Source organism: Talaromyces amestolkiae, assembly GCF_001896365.1.
Source record: "Talaromyces amestolkiae strain CIB chromosome Unknown scaffold12.1, whole genome shotgun sequence".
NCBI lineage: Eukaryota > Fungi > Ascomycota > Eurotiomycetes > Eurotiales > Trichocomaceae > Talaromyces > Talaromyces amestolkiae.
In genome coordinates, this window is record NW_024468048.1 from 132,876 (window position 1) to 152,784 (window position 19,909).

Sequence of the window (19,909 nt, forward strand, 5' to 3'; positions counted from 1 at the left end):
CACTATAGAGAAAATATGATGCTCTAAGACATGTTTTCGATTATATAAGATACAACCGTTCAATTCTGTTCAGAATCGTAAAGAACAGAAAACGAGCCACCTACTCCGGAGGTCCATACGTAGACCGGTCCTCACCAATAACCTCCCAGAACTCCTCCACAAACTCTCTCTGCCCCTCCATCGCCGGCCTGACCGCAAGATATCTCCTATTATCAACCGGCGGGTTCCATACCCCAGGATGCCCATCAACCATCACACCACCCGCCTCAGCCAACACGCACCATGCAGCAGCAACATCCCAAGCCCAAGAACCGCATTCCCAAAATGCATCTTGCTGGCCCGCGGCAACTCTGCAAATCGTTATAGCCGCGGACCCTGTACAGCGAAGGGAATTGACAAATTTGCCGCCTGTGGCTGCTGTACGAGCGAGGGCCGTGAAGACTTTGAGATTCAACTCAAAGTTGGGACCTTCGCGGTCGCTACCCCATTCTATGCCGATGCAGGCCGGGCCTAACCCGTGGAGAGGTAGGGGTGTGGTTATTGGAAGTCTTCTCACTTCTGCGTTAAAGCCTTGTTGGGTAAATGCTCCGTTCCCTTTTATTGCATACCATAGCTCGTCTCGGAAGGGGTTGTAGACGACGCCGACGGCGGGTTGTTTGTCAATGACGAGACCGATTGAAATGCATACCGCTGGGAAGGAATGCACAAAGTTGGATGTTCCGTCGATGGGGTCTACGATGAATGTTGGCTGGGGAGTTAGGGGTACGCCGGCTTTGTAGGTTTCTTCGCCGATGAAGGCGAATGTGGGATATTGAGTTGTGAGATGGTCGAATATGAACTTCTCAACGGTGCTGTCGGTTTGTGTGACTATGTCGGCGGCTGTGAGATGTTAGCTATGTATCTTCTGTTTAAAGTTCATAAAATACGGACTGTTTTTCTTGTTCGAGATTGTTGATGAGTCTGGCTTTGCTGATACAACGATTTTCCCACCTAGTTTTGCGATTTGAATAAGATTCGCACATATGCTATGCAGGTCAATGTCCGCCATTTTTCTTTAGTCGTCTTGAAATTTGCAAATCAGAGTAGAAAAAGGCGCATGGCATTCTAACTTGCAGAGTAGATATGGACACTTGCTCTTTTTCTCCTTCAACACATCCCACCTTGACATAGAGGAACTAAGCAGCCTAAAAGAAATATATAGTATGGCTTGATATGATTGGTGTCAATAGGTTGAGGTATTTCTCGATCTGAAGCTCGACCAGCTGAGATGAAAGCATCGCATACTCAATGTCTTATCTATAAGCGAGCTTATCTCTTGCCGAATGTCCAGTCATTAAGATTCGAAGCTTATCCAGTGGGAGTATCATGGCGTGGCGTTATATAAACTCATTTAAATTTACTCCAGTTCTTGTTTTGCAAGCTGATCTTCTTGTTTCTAACTGTATCGCTCTCTTGTATCGCTCTCTTGATTTTTTCTGAATAGAAAGCTCGACATGGCGACCACCTCAACAACAACTACCATCATCACAACCCCCGAACGCCTGGAATACCCCATCGGAGTCCCCTATAAATTCTCTCCAGAAGGCGTCGTACAACGATACCCCGGCAACACCACTCTCTGCCATGTGCCCCCAAACTCACCTGTCCTACCAGGCCTGTGGGCCCTTCACGATGCCCTGAAATCCCATTCCACGCTCTCCCAGAAGATTCACTTACTACCACCGGCAACATGGCACATGACCGTCTTTGACGGTATTCGCGAACAAGAATGCGAACCAGGGATGTGGCCAGCTGACAAACTGAAACAACCTCTCGACCAATGCACCAAAGAACTATCAAAGAGTCTACGACAGTTCGGTTTAAGGCTTACAGACGAAGGTCTCGCGCCGCCATATCACATGCGTCTTCGCGGGTTCGATTATGCGGCCACAGTAGGGATTGGCTTGATTCTCGAAGGTGCCAGTCCGGAAGAAGAAAGGCGGATAAGGAGGCTGCGGGACAGACTTGCGGATACTATGGGATTTAGGGCGCCGAATCATGAAACCTATGAGTGGCATATGAGCGTTTGTTATTTTTTGAGGCATATTGAGGGGGACGATAGGAGGGATTTGAATGAATTGTTGCAAGGGGTTCTGCCGCAGATTGTGTCGGAGTTCGATTTGGGCGCGGTCGAGTTTTGTACTTTTGAGGATATGCATTGGTTTTCGAGACTTTTTTATCTAGGTGAGAGTGCATAGTCGAAATATTGTGATTAGAACATATGTATCGCATTCGAGGAATGTAGTTATTAAATCATTTGAAGTGTTTTCACACTCAATCTCTAAAAAGACGAATCGGCCTTTGAGAATATAGTTTCTACAATCGTAGTACCCACGTTCCAAATTCACTCACAACGTGCCCAAACGGCCCACCTCTGTAGGCGGGAATATCGAATAGCCCCAACAGTAACGCGTCTTCCAGTACTTCCCAACACTTGTTCGGCACAACTGCTGGCTTGCTATTAGAAACTAGACAGTGGTAACTATTCCAATAGCAAGCTCAATTTGTTCTCTCTTTTCTTCCCAACTTCTCGATCAGTCATGGTTGCGACTCTAGCTCGCTACGTGCTATCGGCACGAGATAAGCTCGGCTGGAGATAAGCAGACTTAGGGCTTGGCTATGGGTCTTCTCCATCAGCTCGACAAACGGCATCCCAGGGATTTGGCACGCGCCGGAGGAATCAACATCTTAAGTGGTTTCCAAACAGCCAAAAAGCTTAACGTCGAGTAATTTGTGGAGAGACTTTGGTATCACGTCGAGTTCATTTCAATATTGTAGCTGTGTTTGGTTGACGGCGCATATTTGGCCTTTATAATGACAACAACTATAAAGACTATGATAGTCGCTGTGAGGACCATGATGAAGAAACCAGAGTGAATCAGAATTCCGACGATAAATTCTGGTCAAAAATAATCTCAGATCGCTGCCTCTTGTTTTTTTTTAAAATGAGTCAACCAACCATAGAAAAACAGCCCACGGCAGCAACCGCCAGATTAGTCGACGAATTCGCCAACGCTCAAGATGGCACAAACCAAGAGCAAGAACTCGGTTTCTTCGCAGCCTTGCGTCTCTATCAGAATGGTGTATTTTGGAGCTTCGTCATGTCCACTGCCATCATCATGGAAGGCTACGACACAAAGTTGATCGGAACGCTCTTTGCTCAGCCAGCCTTCCAGAAGGCCTATGGGGAGCATGTTAAGGGAGACACGTATCAGATTACGGCGGCATGGCAGGCTGGATTGAGCAATTCGTCAGCAATTGGACAATTGCTAGGGTTGTTGATGTCGGGGCATCTTGTTGAGCGGTTTGGGTTTCGGAAGACTATGATAACGGGGTTGACGACTATTATTGCACTTATTTTCATGCAATTCTTTGCGCCGAGTCTTGCTGTTTTGGAGGTGGCTCAGATTCTTTTCGGTAAGTTTGGTTACATGTAGGCAGTTCAGTGATGGATCTAATCCTTTGATAGGAATTCCTCTTGGCCTCTTTTTGACCACACCTGTCATTTATGCCCTGGAGGTTTCGCCATTGTGTCTTCGCGATTATCTAATCAATTATGTCAATTCCTGCTGGGTATGTGTTTCATCGACATCCAAAAACGAACCCTTCTGACTGTACAGGCATTCGGTCAAATCACCGCTACCGGTGTTCTACGAGGTGTCTTAAGCATGAACAATCATTGGGCCTATCGCATCCCATTTGCCATACAGTAAGTCCACCTTTCTTCACTTCTGATTGATAATTCTGACCTGAATATAGATGGTTCTGGCCCCTCATACTAATTCCCCTCCTCTGTTTCGCACCCGAATCACCATGGTGGCTCGTTCGCAAAGGTCGTCTTGAAGAAGCAAAAGCAGTAGTCAAACGTCTTACATCCCCGACAAACGTCAATTTTGACATTGACAAGAACATTGCCATGATGGTAGTCACAACCGAGCACGAGCGCCTCATCGATGCAAGTACCTCGTATCGCGCCTGTTTTGAAGGACCCAATCTTCGCAGAACGCTCATTGTCATCGGCATCTATTGCGTTCAGACATTCAACGGAAATCCGATCCGTGGTTATTCGACGTACTTCTTTGAGCAGGCTGGTTTGCCAACTACCCAGGCCTTCAACATGTCCATTGTTGGTTTTGCCTTGGCTATCGTAGGTGGTTTCGGCTCTGTAAGTTATCTTTCTCTCTTAATCTGCATTATTTCCGCTGACAATTCTTTAGTGGGCTCTTATCCCCCTCTGTGGCCGTAGAACAGCCTATCTCGGCGGTCTCATCATCCTCTTTATCATCATGATCCTCGTTGGCGCTCTTGGCGTTCCTCAAGCGCAATCTCCCACCCCGGCTTATGCATGGGGCATCGGCTCTCTACTCGTCATCTCTTCGTTCGTCTACTACGGCTCTGTCGGCCCACTCACCAACACCCTCTGCGCCGAAATCCCGTCCGCTCTACTTCGCAGCAAATCCGTCGTCTTGGCTCGATGGGCGTATGTGGTTACTACCATTATTGCTGGTGTCTTGACGCCTTATATGTTGAACCCAACGGCTTGGAATTGGTCTGCCAAGACTGGGTTCTTTTGGGCTGGTGGATGTCTGCTTTGTATCATTTTTGCCTGGATGTATGTTCCTGAGACGGCAGATCGGACTACAGCGGAGATTGATTTGTTGTTTGAGAAGAGAGTGCCCGAAAGGCATTTTGGCAGGACTAAAGTTGATTTCGTTGAGGTTGTTAATGTTGCTGTTGATGTGGAGAAGAGTGTTTGATTTCTATTGAGGCCGAAAAGACCTTGATAGATAGTGAGAAGTCAGGAGGAGGTCATAATGATCGGAGACTAGGATGTCGTATGTATAGTCATCTTGTTGTAATGATAAGTCTAAACTTGACATAGACGATGTAGATTACATGATCTGGCAAACTACATGAAAGGAGGCGCAACCCCGAAATACCAAATGCAAAAATACTTCGAAGTAACACGCCTCTCCTTGCGCAACTGAGCATCAGAAAGCGCCTTGCCAAACATGGCAAAGAACTGGCTTCGACAGATCTGATTTCTGATTTGGCTGATCTTTTCTACTGCCCATTCATTCTCGTCGCGGTCCATACACTCAATAGCGTAAAGAAACAGTGGCCGTAAAAACCCTGAGTTCAGTCGGCCATTGTGGTCATATGTATTCCAATCAACCCCATCGATATCGTTCCCTTCAATAATCATTCGAATCTGATGTCTTGCTTCTCGCGAGTCCTCAGATTTGCTCACGGGATCACCAAGCACGCGATCAATCTCTACTATTTCTGTATAGTATGCTGCGGCACAAACTCCCATGAGCCCTATAATAGGACCGGCGATCCTGGGGGCAACACAAGACCGTAGATCTTTGGGCGATTGTTGCTGAATAGATGGACGATTTTCCCAAAGATTATAAAGTCGTGATTTGATATTGGCTATTGCTTGAATTACATCCTCCTGATCCATACCTGTAGTGCGTGACCGGTGGTAGTGAGTTTCTTTCGCGATTTCGCCGGATAACATTTGGAGCTGAAAGTAGAAATCAAATATTGGTGCACTTAATAAGTCGTATAAATGGTCTGAAGCGTCTGGGTTCGGGTCAAGGGCAGGAGATCCTGCGCTGTGGGCGTAGTCTGGGAATGCTCTGAATACATTTTCAGGGATGATTCCCATACCACCTCCTCGCATTGTGGTCACATATAGTAGTTTAAGCCATGTAATTATTTTGGCCGAAACTTCAGTTTGTTGAAACGATGGTGATTGTTTCCAGGCCTCCAATTTGTCCATGAATGGCTCGGCTAATTCCTTCAGACTAGGGATCATTTCGTAATTGATGAATTCAAACAAACACAGTAGGAGTGTGGTTACCAACACCCTCTCGTATCCGTCGCTATTGTCTGTGCTATTGCTATCGTCGTTCAAAACTTTCTCATATCCGGCTTTCGAAGTATGGTAGATAGACAAGGCCTTGGATAACGGTAAGCCATATAACTGCCCTTTGTACAACACTGCAACCGCTACGATAGCAGAAGCGATGACTTCATCAGACTTTCCCATCTCGATCATGACATGTTTTATACGTCTCCAGTTGGCGCCATCATACGGTGTGACCCATGGACATTCCACTTCCTCGAGAAAGAAGGTAAAAGATGGTTCGGAAAGAACTTCCTGGGTAGCCAGAATGTCCATCGTTGTGGTCAATTCGATATCGCGGGAGATTAATGTGGCAGGAGAAGTATGTTTGTCGGATACAAGGCAACCAGCTGCGTTTTGACTCTGTCGCTCAGAAGTATCATATCCATGGATGGCGTTTCGGAGCCGTGTGGTGACATCCAGAATTAAGGGGTCGGGATACTGAAACGGATTATGTGATATCGTGCAATGCTCATCAGAAACGTCGTTACTGTCATGTTGTGATATTATCGCGGAATATTCCTGCTCCTCAACTGACGGTGGACTTGAAATGTGTCTACCATGTTCGGGATCTGTCTGTGCCGACTCAGTAGAACAATGATTTCCTGGCTCTTGAGCTGAGATGTGATGATTATGATCGATCTTCCTCGCCTTATATACACAACGTCGCTTCACTCTGATGCAATTATCGCATGTTGGCCGTGATTCATCACATTTCACTTTCCTTGAACGGCAGGTGAGGCATCCACTGCGAACGCGGCCCCTATAGTTGGTTGTGTATGCACGTTGCTGGGGATTCTCTTTTGGCGAAAGTACATGCTCCGATTCTGTCTGCATGATTATTCAGTCGTCTTAGTGTGACAGCCTATTTGATAAGGGAGAAAGATGCGTGTTGGGAAGAAAACCGAATTTCCTGGTGGTTCATGCGGCTTATTTCAGCCTACCGTTCACCACGTGCCGGCTAAAGTCAGATAGCCCTAAGATGACCCAAATTTTGGGTCATCTACTACGTAAAAACTAAGCCGTGAGGTCAACATGTATATGTAAACAATGTTTGGATATATCCAGCTAGTCAGAAAACTCCATGCAAATTACGCTAGTCAAGCAGATATTACGTCTAAACAACACGCAGGACATCTCGAACACTGCTAGGTGATATTCGTCATTTACTCAGATAGTGATGGCTGATTACATCAGCATAGGCTTCATATCTTTGGCATCGACAACTTTTGGCCAGACGCAGACAGGGACAAGTCTCGTGTCATGCTCCAAGACCTCCAAGATCACCTCAATTGCTTTATCGTACGCGCCAAAATTATAGAAACGGAGCGAGCGAAACCATTGCAGGCAACGTTCTACAGCTCCTTAACTACGGCTCCAGCAGCGCCAATAAACCAGGCCATGACATACAGCTCGCCGCGTGTTTAGCTTGGTTTTTATACGGTCGACAGGCTCAAGGTGGTTTATAATACTTTCGGCATAGGACTCAAGGTACCGTCGGTGAACGCCGCACACAGTTCTAGAGAAGTAGATGATCATGGCCTGGTGAAAGGCACGAGTTTGGTGAATGATAAGCGTTTTGGAAGCCTCGGTAATGGGAAGCTTATCAATGTTACCTAACATACGGTCCACTGGCCACTTGAGAACCTAAATTCCGAGGTCACCACACACGACCAGAAACACGCCAGGAGCAATCAAGCCTAGATACGGTTGCGCAAAGGTCGTCTTACGGCGGATGAGCTCAGAAGTTTTCCTCGCCAGAACAAGTCACGGCAAGGGAATGCCATAGATCCAAGTCGAACCATCAATTGATGACGCGAGACCCGACTTCTAGAGCCATACCGTAATTCCCTTGGAGCAGGGACCCAAGGAAGAAACACATAAGGACATAAACCATAGACACATCATTTCCCGTATGATGCGCGGATATATACACGTATTTATTCACGGTGTAGGGCTTGTGCTTTTCTCGAGCAGCGGCGACCGGGTTTACATTGAGCGACATTTTTGAAGTCTTCGGTATCCTGGAGGTGCCATTCAAAGGAGGTGGTGTCTGCGGAACAAACCTAATAGAAACGATTTGTCAGACCATCGTATCATATCAAAAACAAAGTAAAGAAGTTGGTGATATGAAAGTACCCTCGCGAGTGATCACGGCTCGCCYCGCTGCTAAGACCTCTTTATATTTGCCTCTCTCTTATATTTGGCAGTCTGAATGTAGGCACAATTCAGGTAAGTAAGCGACCGGTTGGTCTGCTGAAGTGCCCACCTGTCGCCAGCCTGACGCATGCGAAGTCTGTCCAGCGGTTGTGCACATGGTTTTCAGGTTTTATATACTGATGGCGAGCAGGGCCTGCAGCAGTGCGTTGCGTGCATGCGAGGTCCTGCCTAGAAAGGCAATCTCTCCACAGCCCTGGATGGCGCGCGGTACTTGCCCTGTCTTCCACGACCCTTTGGCGTCGGCACGGCGTTGATGAGATCGACATTGTCGGGTATTAATTTATTTAGGAGGTACTCCACCTCAACTGGCAATCGAGATGCTGAGACATCGGTTGAGTTGCCAGGACTGCTCAAGAGAGCATAAAGGAATTAGACGTTGCCGGTAGCTGTGTCTCGTCACTCCGTCTCTCCCCATCACCAAACTCGTACTTTGTTTTGTCGCAAGCCGTACCCAGCGATGCAGAGCGGTGATCCGTCGATATTCCGGAGCATTTTTCGGGGATTGTATCGGTTACGCATGGTGTTGAGGTTGAAATCGACTCGTTGGGCGAAGCGCTGAATGTAGCGAACGGCCCATGGATGATCGTGAGGAGGTCGGAAGTAGGAGCGTCAGCTTCAATTCGGTCGAGCAGCGAATGGATTTTCCTATTGGAAGGGTTTCTACGCGGTCGTTCTTCGCAGGTTGTTAGCACTCAGAAACAGCAGATGGTGTTGACGGAAAATGAGCGACCGACCACAAAAGAGGATACTCCGCCGTACAATTTCGCAAGTTGTGGGGCTGCGTGGGAGCTTAAGAAGCCCACCAGATCTCTAGCGTTACGTACCAGTGGCTGAGTAGAAAGAATTGGCAGAAACGAGCGACCGGCTGAACAGAAGTAGAAATCATAGTTGCCTTTAAATCGGTCCCAGATCACAAACAAGCCGGTTCTCATGCCACCGATTTGGGCTTTTAAATGGTTTCATTTGACACGCTTTCAAAAAGCGAGTGATGTTGGAGCTTGGAAGTGTTACAAAGCCTAATATTTATTTCATTTTAACTAAAGCTATCAAGAAATAAACATTTGCTTGTTCCGTTCGGCCCATTCCTCAAAGGTCATTGCTTTCTTACCAGTGTATCTCTCGATACTCGACAGCTGCTCCGCGCCAACTGGATAGCCACTAACCAGACTGCGTGCAGGGTCTACAATCCCCAATTGCTTGATCATGTATTCCGCGAGAGGAATAGGCCACTGACGCTGTTCTGTGAAAGTCTTGTATGCTTCCTCTCTGTCCATCGTTTCAATAGTAGGACTCTTGCCTAATACCTTTGCGAGTGTCTTGACACAGTCTGCCTGGGAGATCAACTGTGGCCCGTATAGATACATGGCCGTGTTTCCGTCGAGCGGTCCTTTGGCAAGAACTGTGCCACATGCTCTCCCAATGTCTTCTTGAGCAATACAATCAAATGTAGATTCTGGTGCAAAAATCTTGACTAGCCCACTCTCGATTCCCGCCTTGTACTGAATGGTGTTACTGGCAAATGAACCTGGTCTAGCCGTGACGTATCTGCCTGGTCCAAATACTTCTTTCAAACTGATCTCGACTTGGGCGTGTAGGTATGGTATGACCTCACTGGGTTGCACATCCTCCGGTTCACCTTGGATGGTAAAGCTGCTGAGCAATACCACCAGGTCGATACCAGCAGACTTGAGTGCCTGAAAGGTAGACTTCATGTTGTCGGATGAGCGGTGGGCGATATAAAGAAACGCCCGGGTTGCTTGAGTGCTAGAGACAGCATCGTGGACACTATCGGGGTGATGCAGATCGGCTTGGACTCTCTCGAAACTGTCTTCGATTGTTGCCTCATCAAGGCCTGGAATAGGCTTTTTGGTGTTCCGCATTGCCAGTACCACCTTTGCTCCAAGTTCGTGAGCGGTGCGAGCAGTGGCCGATCCAACGGCTCCAGAAGGTCCGAAGACTATAACCTTAAGAGCAGCCATGTCGATATCACGATAGGAAGTTACAGTTTGGTATTGTACTCGAGAGCTTATGGCAAAAGAATATGTTGAAAAGACAGACTGAGAGGGGAATGTCGCTACTTATATACCTAGGGAGTCTGGTCGTACTTGCTCCGAATTGGGATCAAAAATCCGGTCAGTTCAACTAATGCCTTCAAGAAAGGATACAAGAAAGGATCTATACAACTATCGCAAGGGTGTGCGAGAGGCGATTGGACAGTCGGCTTCAAAACTTTGGGCTATTCCTCAAGCGGAAAACAATCTCAATCACGCTAAAATTTCTCCTCCGGCAAGGCGGTCGATGACAATTTCGTCCATAGTTTTGAAGATTCTACACATTTCACATTGTTCACTTAGCCACCCCGGTGAGTCAAGGTCTGTCTCATTTAATCGAACAGAGCCTACCAAACCTGATTGGAACATGGCTGCGCCCGCGATAGGAATGCCATTCGTCAATTCCACTAGCATGAACAAAGCGGATCCTGTAATGCGTAAGCTGATCAGGAGCCATTGCATGTTGGGGAAAAATCGCGGGAAAATCTTGCATAGTAGACGAAAGCCCAAGAGGGATGTTCATTTGGAGGCTGCTTCTGCAGTCCCCGATAAGCTTGGTTCGGAGTTATCTTTACTACAGTTTGCCGATTCTGTAGACCCCTCTACGCTATGGGAAGTTTTGAAGTGTGAGTGACTCCACCCTAAGATATCTACCAGATGTACTGCTAGCTGTGTTGAGAAAATATCAATGCTGACTTTCGAAGTCACATTCGCTTCGAAACAGATGTTCTTTCCCTTGGTGAAATGCTTTGATTTTGAAATAAAAGAGCGATCGATGTTCGATCCGTTGTCATACGATACTGCCTATCTCAATGCTGTAATATTCGGAGCTCAGGCATATATGGATATGTTTTTGGGTCGCTCTAGGAAAGGGTCATTAAGGCAACTGTTGAAGACGATTCAGCTCCTTCGCGATAGACTTTGCATTACGGATGGATACACACCCATTTCTGATACCACAATACTGATCGTCTTGACTCTGGCGCACATTGCACATTTAAGGGGTGAGCATATTACCGCTGAACAACACTTGCAAGGTCTTTACAAGATTATAACTCTACGAGGAGGCATTGCTGCTTTCCAAGATACTCCCAAACTCCTGACCGAATTATTAAGGTTAGTAGAAATCCTAGCCTTTGTTCATTTATTCAGGATTATCATACTTGGGATTAATGGCTTATCATGTTCAGATGTGACATCAGCATAGCAGTCCACAAAGGAACACAACCGATCTTTTCCTTTAACCAGTCTTTACAATCTATCGTGTATCTACCAAATATCAAGTCATCTTCTCCGCCCATTCCTTGTCTGGATGAGAAACTAGCCGAGATATGGAACGCACTGAGCAACTTCTGTTCTCTAATTAACTCAGTGGCGGAGAAGCATATTAAGCTCAGCGATCAAATACTATTAAATACTATGGGTTCAGTGATGTACGCGCTTCTCAGGATGAATCGTTCAACCAGACCAATCAATGAAGGGATTCGTCTTGGTATGCTTGCATTTTGTTCACATTCGTTCTTAGAGCGACGGGGAATTCACCTTCCGAATGGCTATCTGTATGAGAACTACAGGACTTACTTTGAGGCCATCTACAGTTGGCCGTGGGGCAATTCTCTGGTTTCTCTGTGGCTTCTCATGATTGGTAAAATTTCCATTTTCGCCTCTGATACAGATAACTCTCCATGGATCCAGTCCAGCCTAAGAGAGCAGATGGGCATAAATGAGGTTTGCGCTTGGCCGCAGCTAAGACTCATCCTCAAGTCCTTTCTTTGGATCGATATACTACATGATTCACCTGGGGAAAAGCTTTTTGAATCTGTTAACTAAGTCGAAGATATTGTATCAGACAAATTATCATGCAATATAATGAAATATCCACTCTGCTCGTTGGGTTAGTTGTCGGGATCGCGACTTCACTTTTCGAAATGCTTAAGAACGTGAGGTAGAAGGATTTTGACCTGGTACATAGGACCTAATTCATAGCTGATAGATTTACGTAATTGGTCTGTAACATAGATAGTGATCTAATATAGTATTTTAATAGTTGTTATGTTCAGGCACAGGTAGTTAAAGATAGTATATTTCTCACATTGTTAAAGGGTTTCTTTTTAAATATACCAAGAAGATTTGCATAGCCGGTAGCTATAAAATACTAATCAAACATTACTAATGTATTTAGTATATATAAAAATTATAAAAGAATTGATATATGATAGATATGCAAATAAAAGCCATCCTTTGACTTAATCACAATTTATATTCACGAATATCTAGGCCTATATCACCTTCAACGCAGATATCCTTCAATCTAGACAAGACAAGTTCGTGGTCCGGATCAAGTCCGGTATGATAGCATTTGAGAGTGATTTTTTCTAGATACTTGGGCACATGCAAACTAGCGGAAGCTGTGATAGTTTGAACATAATCACCAACACAGCGATATAGTCTTGTTCGTGTCCACTCGTTGCACTCAAAAATTTCGAAAGCAGTTGTAAGTGTTAGATGTCTGAGGGATAGTGGCAAGACGGCGGCAAGCTGATTGTCTCCACCTATGGTGAGGGGTGTCCAACCTAGAAGAAGTACAATTGGTATCTCGAGATAAGCCAGACATGAACACTTGGCAAGGCACGTCAATGTGCCTCGGATGCCCCAGTAATAACCCCAGCCCAAATCAACGGCTTCAGCGGTGAAGAAATCAACATTGATACATAGGCGCTCTAAGCATGGCAGCACCGGCTGGAGAGCCGTATCCATATCAGCACATTGGAAGTACCGCATACTCTCGCCCCCTTGATTGATGTTGATCAAATGGTCGTACTTCAATTCGCGGAGACTGGGAGTCAAGCGCAGGAGGTGACTCAAAGATGATGGCGTCAACTCGCTTTCCTGCAGGCAGAGATGAGTCAACTTTGAATATGACTCTGGCTGATTGTTGTAACGTCGTGAAAACCATTCATTTTTAGGCTCGGGGATCATGAGTTTGACCTTTTTGATGCTTGACATGAAAAAAATATACTCGAATTGTCTCGGGTCATAGTATAGTGGTCCGTTGCCAGTTTTGAATATCAGCGTCTTATCTAACAGGTCCAGGTTATCCCAGTGGTCCCTCTCATGCTTTGAAGAAGGAGAAGTGGCCATAATGGAGCTTGATAGTTCGATTTCTTCAAGATGTGGTATTGTGGGAAAAGTTATGCTGAGATACCGGGAGTCCGACCATAGATCAAATCCTAGTCGAAGCACTCTTAGATTGCTTAGATGAAAAATCAATGCAGCGATGATAGCATCAGTATCACCTTTCATTAGCCGATTCGATAAGTGCATATATAAGCCAATCGAAAACCTGATCTTGTGCAAGAATGACTGTGCCTGAGCTCTGGACAGTTGAGTCGACAAGATCAGTGGCTTGGAACCAAAAATTTCAAGCTCTTGCACGTGATCCGCTAGCCAGGGACTCGTGCTTACGGTGCGAAAAAGCTGTACGATAACTGCGTTGTGATCTTGTACATCTTCGGGGCGTAGAGTGAGGTTAATCTTGCGATATATTTGCGGCTGAACAATTTGGTGCAGACGGCGGCATGTGTACAACAATTTGCGCTGGCAGGCGGGGCTCGTATATAGCAGGATAATGTCGAGTAATTCGCTTGGTAATCTGTCTAGAGAGGCCATAATCTAGTGATTATACTTAAATAAGTATTCCCTGATCCGATGCTTTGCAGCCTGTCTCGCGAGCTTATGGTTACCTGAGAGATGTAAGAAAGTTAAATGGCCTGGACAAGCTACGATGAAATCTGTCTTCCTAGCGGGGCTCACTAATTTGGCCGGCTGTATTAATACGGGAAGTATTATTTCTGCACATTGATCATTCAGAATCAATACATGACCATTGGATTGATACATATTCCTCGTTTCTATCCAGATACGGCTTTTTCATTCAATAGGTGAATGGTGATGCACAGTAAATATTATTGTAAGGACACAGCGGATCATTGAAGATTAAGTCCGAATTGCAATTCATAACCGGAGCTGAAGGGTTATCCTGCAAGGCATTCATGCCTCAAATTCTTCGGTCTTATTTCTGCCATAGTCCAATCGCTCCCACTTCATGACCAACCCGCAAATGAGACAGACTGCACCACTGGCCACGAGCAGATAAAACTCACGTCCGATCACAGTCGCTACCACGTCAATTCCACGTGCAAGAACCTCTGGGTTATTGGACTGCCACACTGCCGACGATACTCCAGCGAGCGCCTCTCGCAAGTCCTTTTCCGAATACCCTCTGTTTCCAAGAGCCTCTGTCAGTAAGTTGTACCCAACATTCTGGTAGATCGAGCCCGCAACTGCCAGGGCAATTGCAATGCCGCCCATCTGCGCCATGTTGAAGATAATCGCGCTGTCAATGCGGTCGCGTGGGTTCTTGTTTATCACGTTGGATATACCCACTCCATGCTGAAACGAACAGCCAAGTCCAATGCCAATAAGTGCTTCTAGGCCAAGAACCTGAGATTCAGAGACACCAGGACTAAGTATACTAGCCATGGCACCGGCTCCTGCGATGGTTGCAATGCCGGCAAAGATATAGATCAAGTTGTAACGGCCAAAGATTGGGAGCGACCCTCCAACGAGAATAACAACGGCAATAAAGACGAGAACGAATGGGAGGATACGAATAGTTTGCTGTATCACGCTAAGGCCGCGACAAAATGCAAAGTAGAGGGGCGTGTAGTAGAGTGTGACGGCGTACGATGCACCTGCACAGCCAGATGCGATCCATAACGGAAGTAAGTCGATCCGATTGAGCAGATGAACGGGGATGGCGCGTTGTTCAGGAGTCGTACCAATGCACCAAGCTTGTTGGACGATCCATCCAACTAGGAGTACACCGAAAATCACCCAGACAGCGATAGACGCACCAGAGCTCCAATCCCACACAGGGCCGGAGAACTCCAGTACCAAAGCGAATAGAACTGGAACTGCCATATTGAATGCAATGCCGAGGGGGTCGATCGCCTTCAACCGGGAGATCATCGGAATATCTGGCCCAAGATATTTGAACGGGAGACAGATAATGGCTGCTGCAAGACTGAGGCCCGCCCAAGGGAGGTTCATGTAAAAAGCCCACCGCCAGGTAGTGTACTTGTTTGATGCAAGAGCAGATCCAATAGGGCCTCCAATAACGAGACCAATGGCCCAGAAGGCACTCAGAAGCCCGAATAGACGAGGAGTCTCATCCGGAGTGGCAAAAACCGCGACAAATGTCAAGTTACTATTTTGCGATGAGCTCCTTCAATTTCAATAGGTATAGATGGTAACAAACCTTTGATAAACAATAGCACCACCGACACCCATGATGATTCGTCCAACAATCACTGCTGGGAAATKGGAGGCTGAGCCAGCCACAGCAGCACCAACCATAAAAATCACAACACTAACGATATAAATCCATTTCATATCGAAGCAGTATAAAATCTTCCTGGAGAGTGATAGGACGGCAAATACGGCGAGGCTAAAGGACAGACTGATCCACGGCAAAAGTGTAATGTTGCCGAAGGCAGTGTAAAGAGAAGGCTGGATGTTGGCCACGTTGCTTACATCATATCCTAAAAAATGGTTTTTGTCAGAATGATGGATTGGAATGAGTCGAGTAATATGATAGATTATTCTGACTGACCGTTAATGATCGTAGTCAAAACGAGTACTGCGAGTGTCCCCTTCCATCTCCAGTCCGGGATCTTGCTGCGAGGATGACCCGCTGACGATGATAAGCTCTCATTTTTGCTCGAAGACATGACAGAAACGACTTTAGCAGATGGGTATTGGTGTTTGAAAAATCAGTTTTCGCTTCCAAAAGGCTTCAGTATATCTAGGTATGAGGATATCTGTTCTTTTACACCTATTTGTTCTTTATGGACCCCATGGAATATGGGATGTCTTGCCCGCCAACTCTCGATACATAACACTATAGCCGCCGTGCTAATGCAATCTATTCAGCAATCACATCAACACGATATACGGGCCGAGAAAATCAATATTCAGGCTGAAGTAATAGGCGCCGATTGGTACCGGAATAAGAAACACGCAGCCGCCACAATAATTGGGGATAAAAAAGTAGCCGATGGAGTCGGCAAGCCCTTTAGGCGTCCCGTCATCCTATCTAGCATACATCATGGACTCATTATTTACCAGCGACAAATACGGAGCCTAAGACAACTGATAAATATAGAAATGTCATTATCGCGCATATGTGAGGGCTATCAATGGCTTGGCTACGTGAATGTGCCGATAACACATGAAGGCTGACAAACCTACTAGCAGGGGCCGATTTAAGTGCTCTTGGAGGCGAAATTTAGTCGTTCATAAGGTTGAAGATGTCCAGATAATATCATTATTATTCGTGATTTTTTTCCACTTCCTCTTTCGACTAAAACTTTCTACCCCGTGGCGTCTCATGCGATGTATGAGTCAAAAGTGTATCAGGATTACCCCCTAACTAGTGCTACAAGGTTTGAAAATCTTGGCATGAAAAGCCAGTTTATCGCTGTTTTTATAGTATTCGCGGCCGTTGGGCGCGTGATTTCTTTTGTCTATTATGCCTGGCGTCATGCTCGGAAAGCTCGTAGCTTAGGCTGCGAACAAACCCCTTTTTATGCCGGCCAGGACCCTTTCGGTATTTCCACCCTCTTCGAGACACTTGACGCGGCAAAAAATAAGCTTCTACCACGACTGGCAGAGAGGCGTATTGCGTTTCTATCCAACCAGTATGGCAGATATGTTTCTACCTTTCGCATGCGCCAGGCTGGTCGGGAGAACCTGTTCACCGCAGATCCCAAAAACATCCAGACTATGCTAGCAACTCAGTTCAAAGATTTTGGCTTGGGTGATATGCGTCGTAACGTCGCTCATCCTGTTGTTGGTCATGGAATTGTGAGTAGCGCCTATTCAGTTGAAGCAATTCTTGACTGACTCGACCTAGTTCACTACCGATGGCGAAAGTTGGCATTTTTCCCGATCCCTGCTACGGCCTCAATTCACCCGAGATCAAATGAGCAATCTCGACAGAGAAGAACGACATGTCGATAATGCACTTCGCATGATTCCAATACTACATGATGGCTGGTCATCCGCAGTGAATATTCAAGCAATCTTCTTTCGTCTTACTCTTGACTCGGCTACGGAATTTCTCTTCGGTAGAAGCTGTGACAGCCAGATTGCAGCTTTGCAAAAAGAGGCGGGACAGGCCTCCGATGATACTTTTCTATACGGGTTTGATCGGTGCATGTGGTATCTTGCAGAGCGCCTGCGGTTTGAGAGGCTATATTGGCTCATCTACAATAGAGAGTTCAAGAAGTGTATCAATATTGTACACGCTTTTGTTGACCGTTATGTGTACTCTGCTCTGAAACAGGCACAGCAGCAGGAGAAAGAGAGCATCGAAAAGGACACATCGCAATACATATTCCTTGATGCTTTGACTGATAGCACAAAGGATCCGATCAAATTGCGTGATGAATCTCTAAATGTCCTCTTGGCTGGCCGGGATACAACAGCCTCGCTGCTAAGTTGGACAATCCTCCTTCTTGCACGACAACCTCACATGTTTGCGAGACTTCGAACTGACATCCTGGAGCAATTCGGTACTTATCATCAGCCACGAGACATGGATTTTGCGTCTTTGAAATCATGCCAGTATCTTCAGCATTTTCTCAATGAAACTCTTCGTCTTTATCCAGTCGTGCCCTTCAACCGCCGGTGCGCCACGACGGATACCACACTCCCTCGTGGCGGCGGGAAAGACGGTTCTTCTCCAATCTACGTCCCTAAGGGCCGTACAGTCATGTACAGCACCTACGTCCTACAGCGTAGAAAGGATATTTGGGGTGAGGATGCCGAAATCTTCAACCCGGACCGATGGATTGGCCGGAAGGTAGCCTGGGAGTATATTCCTTTCAACGGGGGGCCCAGAACATGTATTGGGCAGCAGTTTGCTCTGATGAGGGCCAGTTATGTGGTGGTGAGATTGCTGCAGAGATTTGACAAAATTGAGGATGTGGACAGCGAGAAAGAAATCCGGTATGGTGTTTCACTGACCTCTTGTCCTGGTGATCCAGTGACTTTAAGATTGCATCAGGCAGGGGTTTAGGGCTAAATGAATCTGTTTTGTGACATTGTTGACTAGATTTATGATTAGGATAGGCGTCCCTTAGAACGGTGGATTATTCCCAGGTTGATGAGAATGTACATATCATGCTAGTTATAATTTTCCTTTCTAAGATTACGAAGGCGCTGGGCAATTACTCGCAAGTTATTTGTTATGTCCTGTTGCGACCATCAGTCCACCCGTCGTCCATCTGATTTTGCGGACAGACTATCGGGTATAGAATCATTTATTTACCGGCTAGCATACATCTGTTGGCGTATAAATAGTTGACCCTACACCTAGAGAATATATAAGAATCAATTAAGTAGGGGACATCAAATAGGTACTACCTTAGCGACATCTGAAACTTATCGGCTTCACACACAGCGTAGTCAGGTCCATCAACATCGGCATCGGGTCTAGTCACCGGAAAAACAGCTGCTCTTCTGGCTCCACGATTCAGAAGAAGAAAAACATATCTCTTGAGTGCGTGTAGCCTATAAACAGTCTATAACGTGGACGATCTCTATGGAAAGGTTCATGGACACAAAGACTCATGCTGCGGCCATACTGACCATTTTCATCAATTTTGCCCACTCACCGGCTTATGACACTGGATATGATACTCTGATGTGCAATAAGTACTCTTCTGTTTCTCAATCAACGACTGTCTGTAGCATATCTCGCCGAAACATTCCCCTACATGAGCCGTTCTCAGGCATCGCTCGGTTCTGATTCTACGGCCGCGGCGCAGTGTTCTTTGCGACATATGTGAAACCCATCGGACTGGCACGAATTACCTGGAAATAGCTAATCGTGTATTGCAGCTTGAATTCGACATACTTTTTATTTTCTTCTTTGTTCCGGAAACGGCCGGAAGGACTTTGGAAGAGCTTTCGTTGTGAATGATCTTTCGTTCTTTCGGTTCCAGATTGACAGAAGGCTAATTGAAGCAGTGTTCGAAGGAAAAGAAAAAGCGAATGAAGTCGCAAATGCGGCTACAAATAAGATCATAGAGGGGTCTAATAAGAAGAGAGCTGTAGACGCTAGCCATATTAAGGTGATGGAAGCGAAGACAGCTATATGATTGATTCCATGGTTTATACGAGTATCGTGTTTCTCTTTAAGTTGATTCAATGGCTTCGTCTGAAGTTTTATGAACTTGCTAAATAATTTACATGGTATATGGCCAGAATGGTACATCAAGTGATCAATGTGTGTTATCTCGAACCATGCCTATAAGACTACCTTCTATCGCTAGGATAAAATCGATCTCAACTAATGGTGATTACGGTCGGCGCATTATTGATTCTTTGAATTTCGAAGAAGAAACTCAAAGGAATGGCGTTTTTTAGCAGTTCTGAAGCATCTCACGAATCGTCCAGAGACTAGTACTAAAGCCTCTCCTTTGTTTTGAACAAATCTAAACATCGGATAAGGCAATTAAATCGTTGGCACAATGTAACATAGCTGGGCGCTTATCTGTTCTCGAGTCATTTCTATTCGTTATCTTTGCTTGTCGAGCTGACCAACAGCTAATCTCTT

At 46.0% G+C, this 19,909-nt stretch overlaps 7 protein-coding genes across 7 annotated transcripts; 2 read left to right on the forward strand and 5 right to left on the reverse strand.

The window, feature by feature from the left end:
• Positions 1-100: 100 nt before the first annotated feature.
• Positions 101-1,048, reverse strand: BHQ10_006369 (uncharacterized protein; the record flags this gene model as incomplete). The annotated part of the gene is made up of 2 exons (XM_040878947.1): positions 101-879; positions 931-1,048. 2 exons carry the CDS (start codon positions 1,046-1,048, stop codon positions 101-103), a joined length of 897 nt encoding a protein of 298 aa, XP_040734873.1.
• A 445-nt stretch (positions 1,049-1,493) lies between these two features.
• On the forward strand, positions 1,494-4,796 carry BHQ10_006370 (uncharacterized protein; the record flags this gene model as incomplete). Its single annotated transcript, XM_040878949.1, has 6 exons — positions 1,494-2,063; positions 3,012-3,456; positions 3,509-3,612; positions 3,660-3,748; positions 3,799-4,204; positions 4,257-4,796. 6 exons carry the CDS (start codon positions 1,494-1,496, stop codon positions 4,794-4,796), a joined length of 2,154 nt encoding a protein of 717 aa, XP_040734874.1.
• A 152-nt stretch (positions 4,797-4,948) lies between these two features.
• BHQ10_006371 (uncharacterized protein) lies at positions 4,949-6,229 on the reverse strand (the record flags this gene model as incomplete). Its single annotated transcript, XM_040878950.1, has 1 exon — positions 4,949-6,229. One exon carries the CDS (start codon positions 6,227-6,229, stop codon positions 4,949-4,951), a length of 1,281 nt encoding a protein of 426 aa, XP_040734875.1.
• A 2,990-nt stretch (positions 6,230-9,219) lies between these two features.
• Positions 9,220-10,152, reverse strand: BHQ10_006372 (uncharacterized protein; the record flags this gene model as incomplete). Its single annotated transcript, XM_040878951.1, has 1 exon — positions 9,220-10,152. One exon carries the CDS (start codon positions 10,150-10,152, stop codon positions 9,220-9,222), a length of 933 nt encoding a protein of 310 aa, XP_040734876.1.
• Positions 10,153-12,474: 2,322 nt separating this feature from the next.
• Positions 12,475-13,365, reverse strand: BHQ10_006373 (uncharacterized protein; the record flags this gene model as incomplete). Its single annotated transcript, XM_040878952.1, has 1 exon — positions 12,475-13,365. The coding sequence occupies one exon, from the start codon at positions 13,363-13,365 to the stop codon at positions 12,475-12,477; it is 891 nt and encodes a 296-aa protein (XP_040734877.1).
• Positions 13,366-14,274: 909 nt separating this feature from the next.
• BHQ10_006374 (uncharacterized protein) lies at positions 14,275-16,016 on the reverse strand (the record flags this gene model as incomplete). Its single annotated transcript, XM_040878953.1, has 3 exons — positions 14,275-15,493; positions 15,545-15,827; positions 15,899-16,016. 3 exons carry the CDS (start codon positions 16,014-16,016, stop codon positions 14,275-14,277), a joined length of 1,620 nt encoding a protein of 539 aa, XP_040734878.1.
• A 730-nt stretch (positions 16,017-16,746) lies between these two features.
• BHQ10_006375 (uncharacterized protein) lies at positions 16,747-18,367 on the forward strand (the record flags this gene model as incomplete). Its single annotated transcript, XM_040878954.1, has 2 exons — positions 16,747-17,151; positions 17,201-18,367. The coding sequence occupies 2 exons, from the start codon at positions 16,747-16,749 to the stop codon at positions 18,365-18,367; spliced, it is 1,572 nt and encodes a 523-aa protein (XP_040734879.1).
• Positions 18,368-19,909: the final 1,542 nt, after the last annotated feature.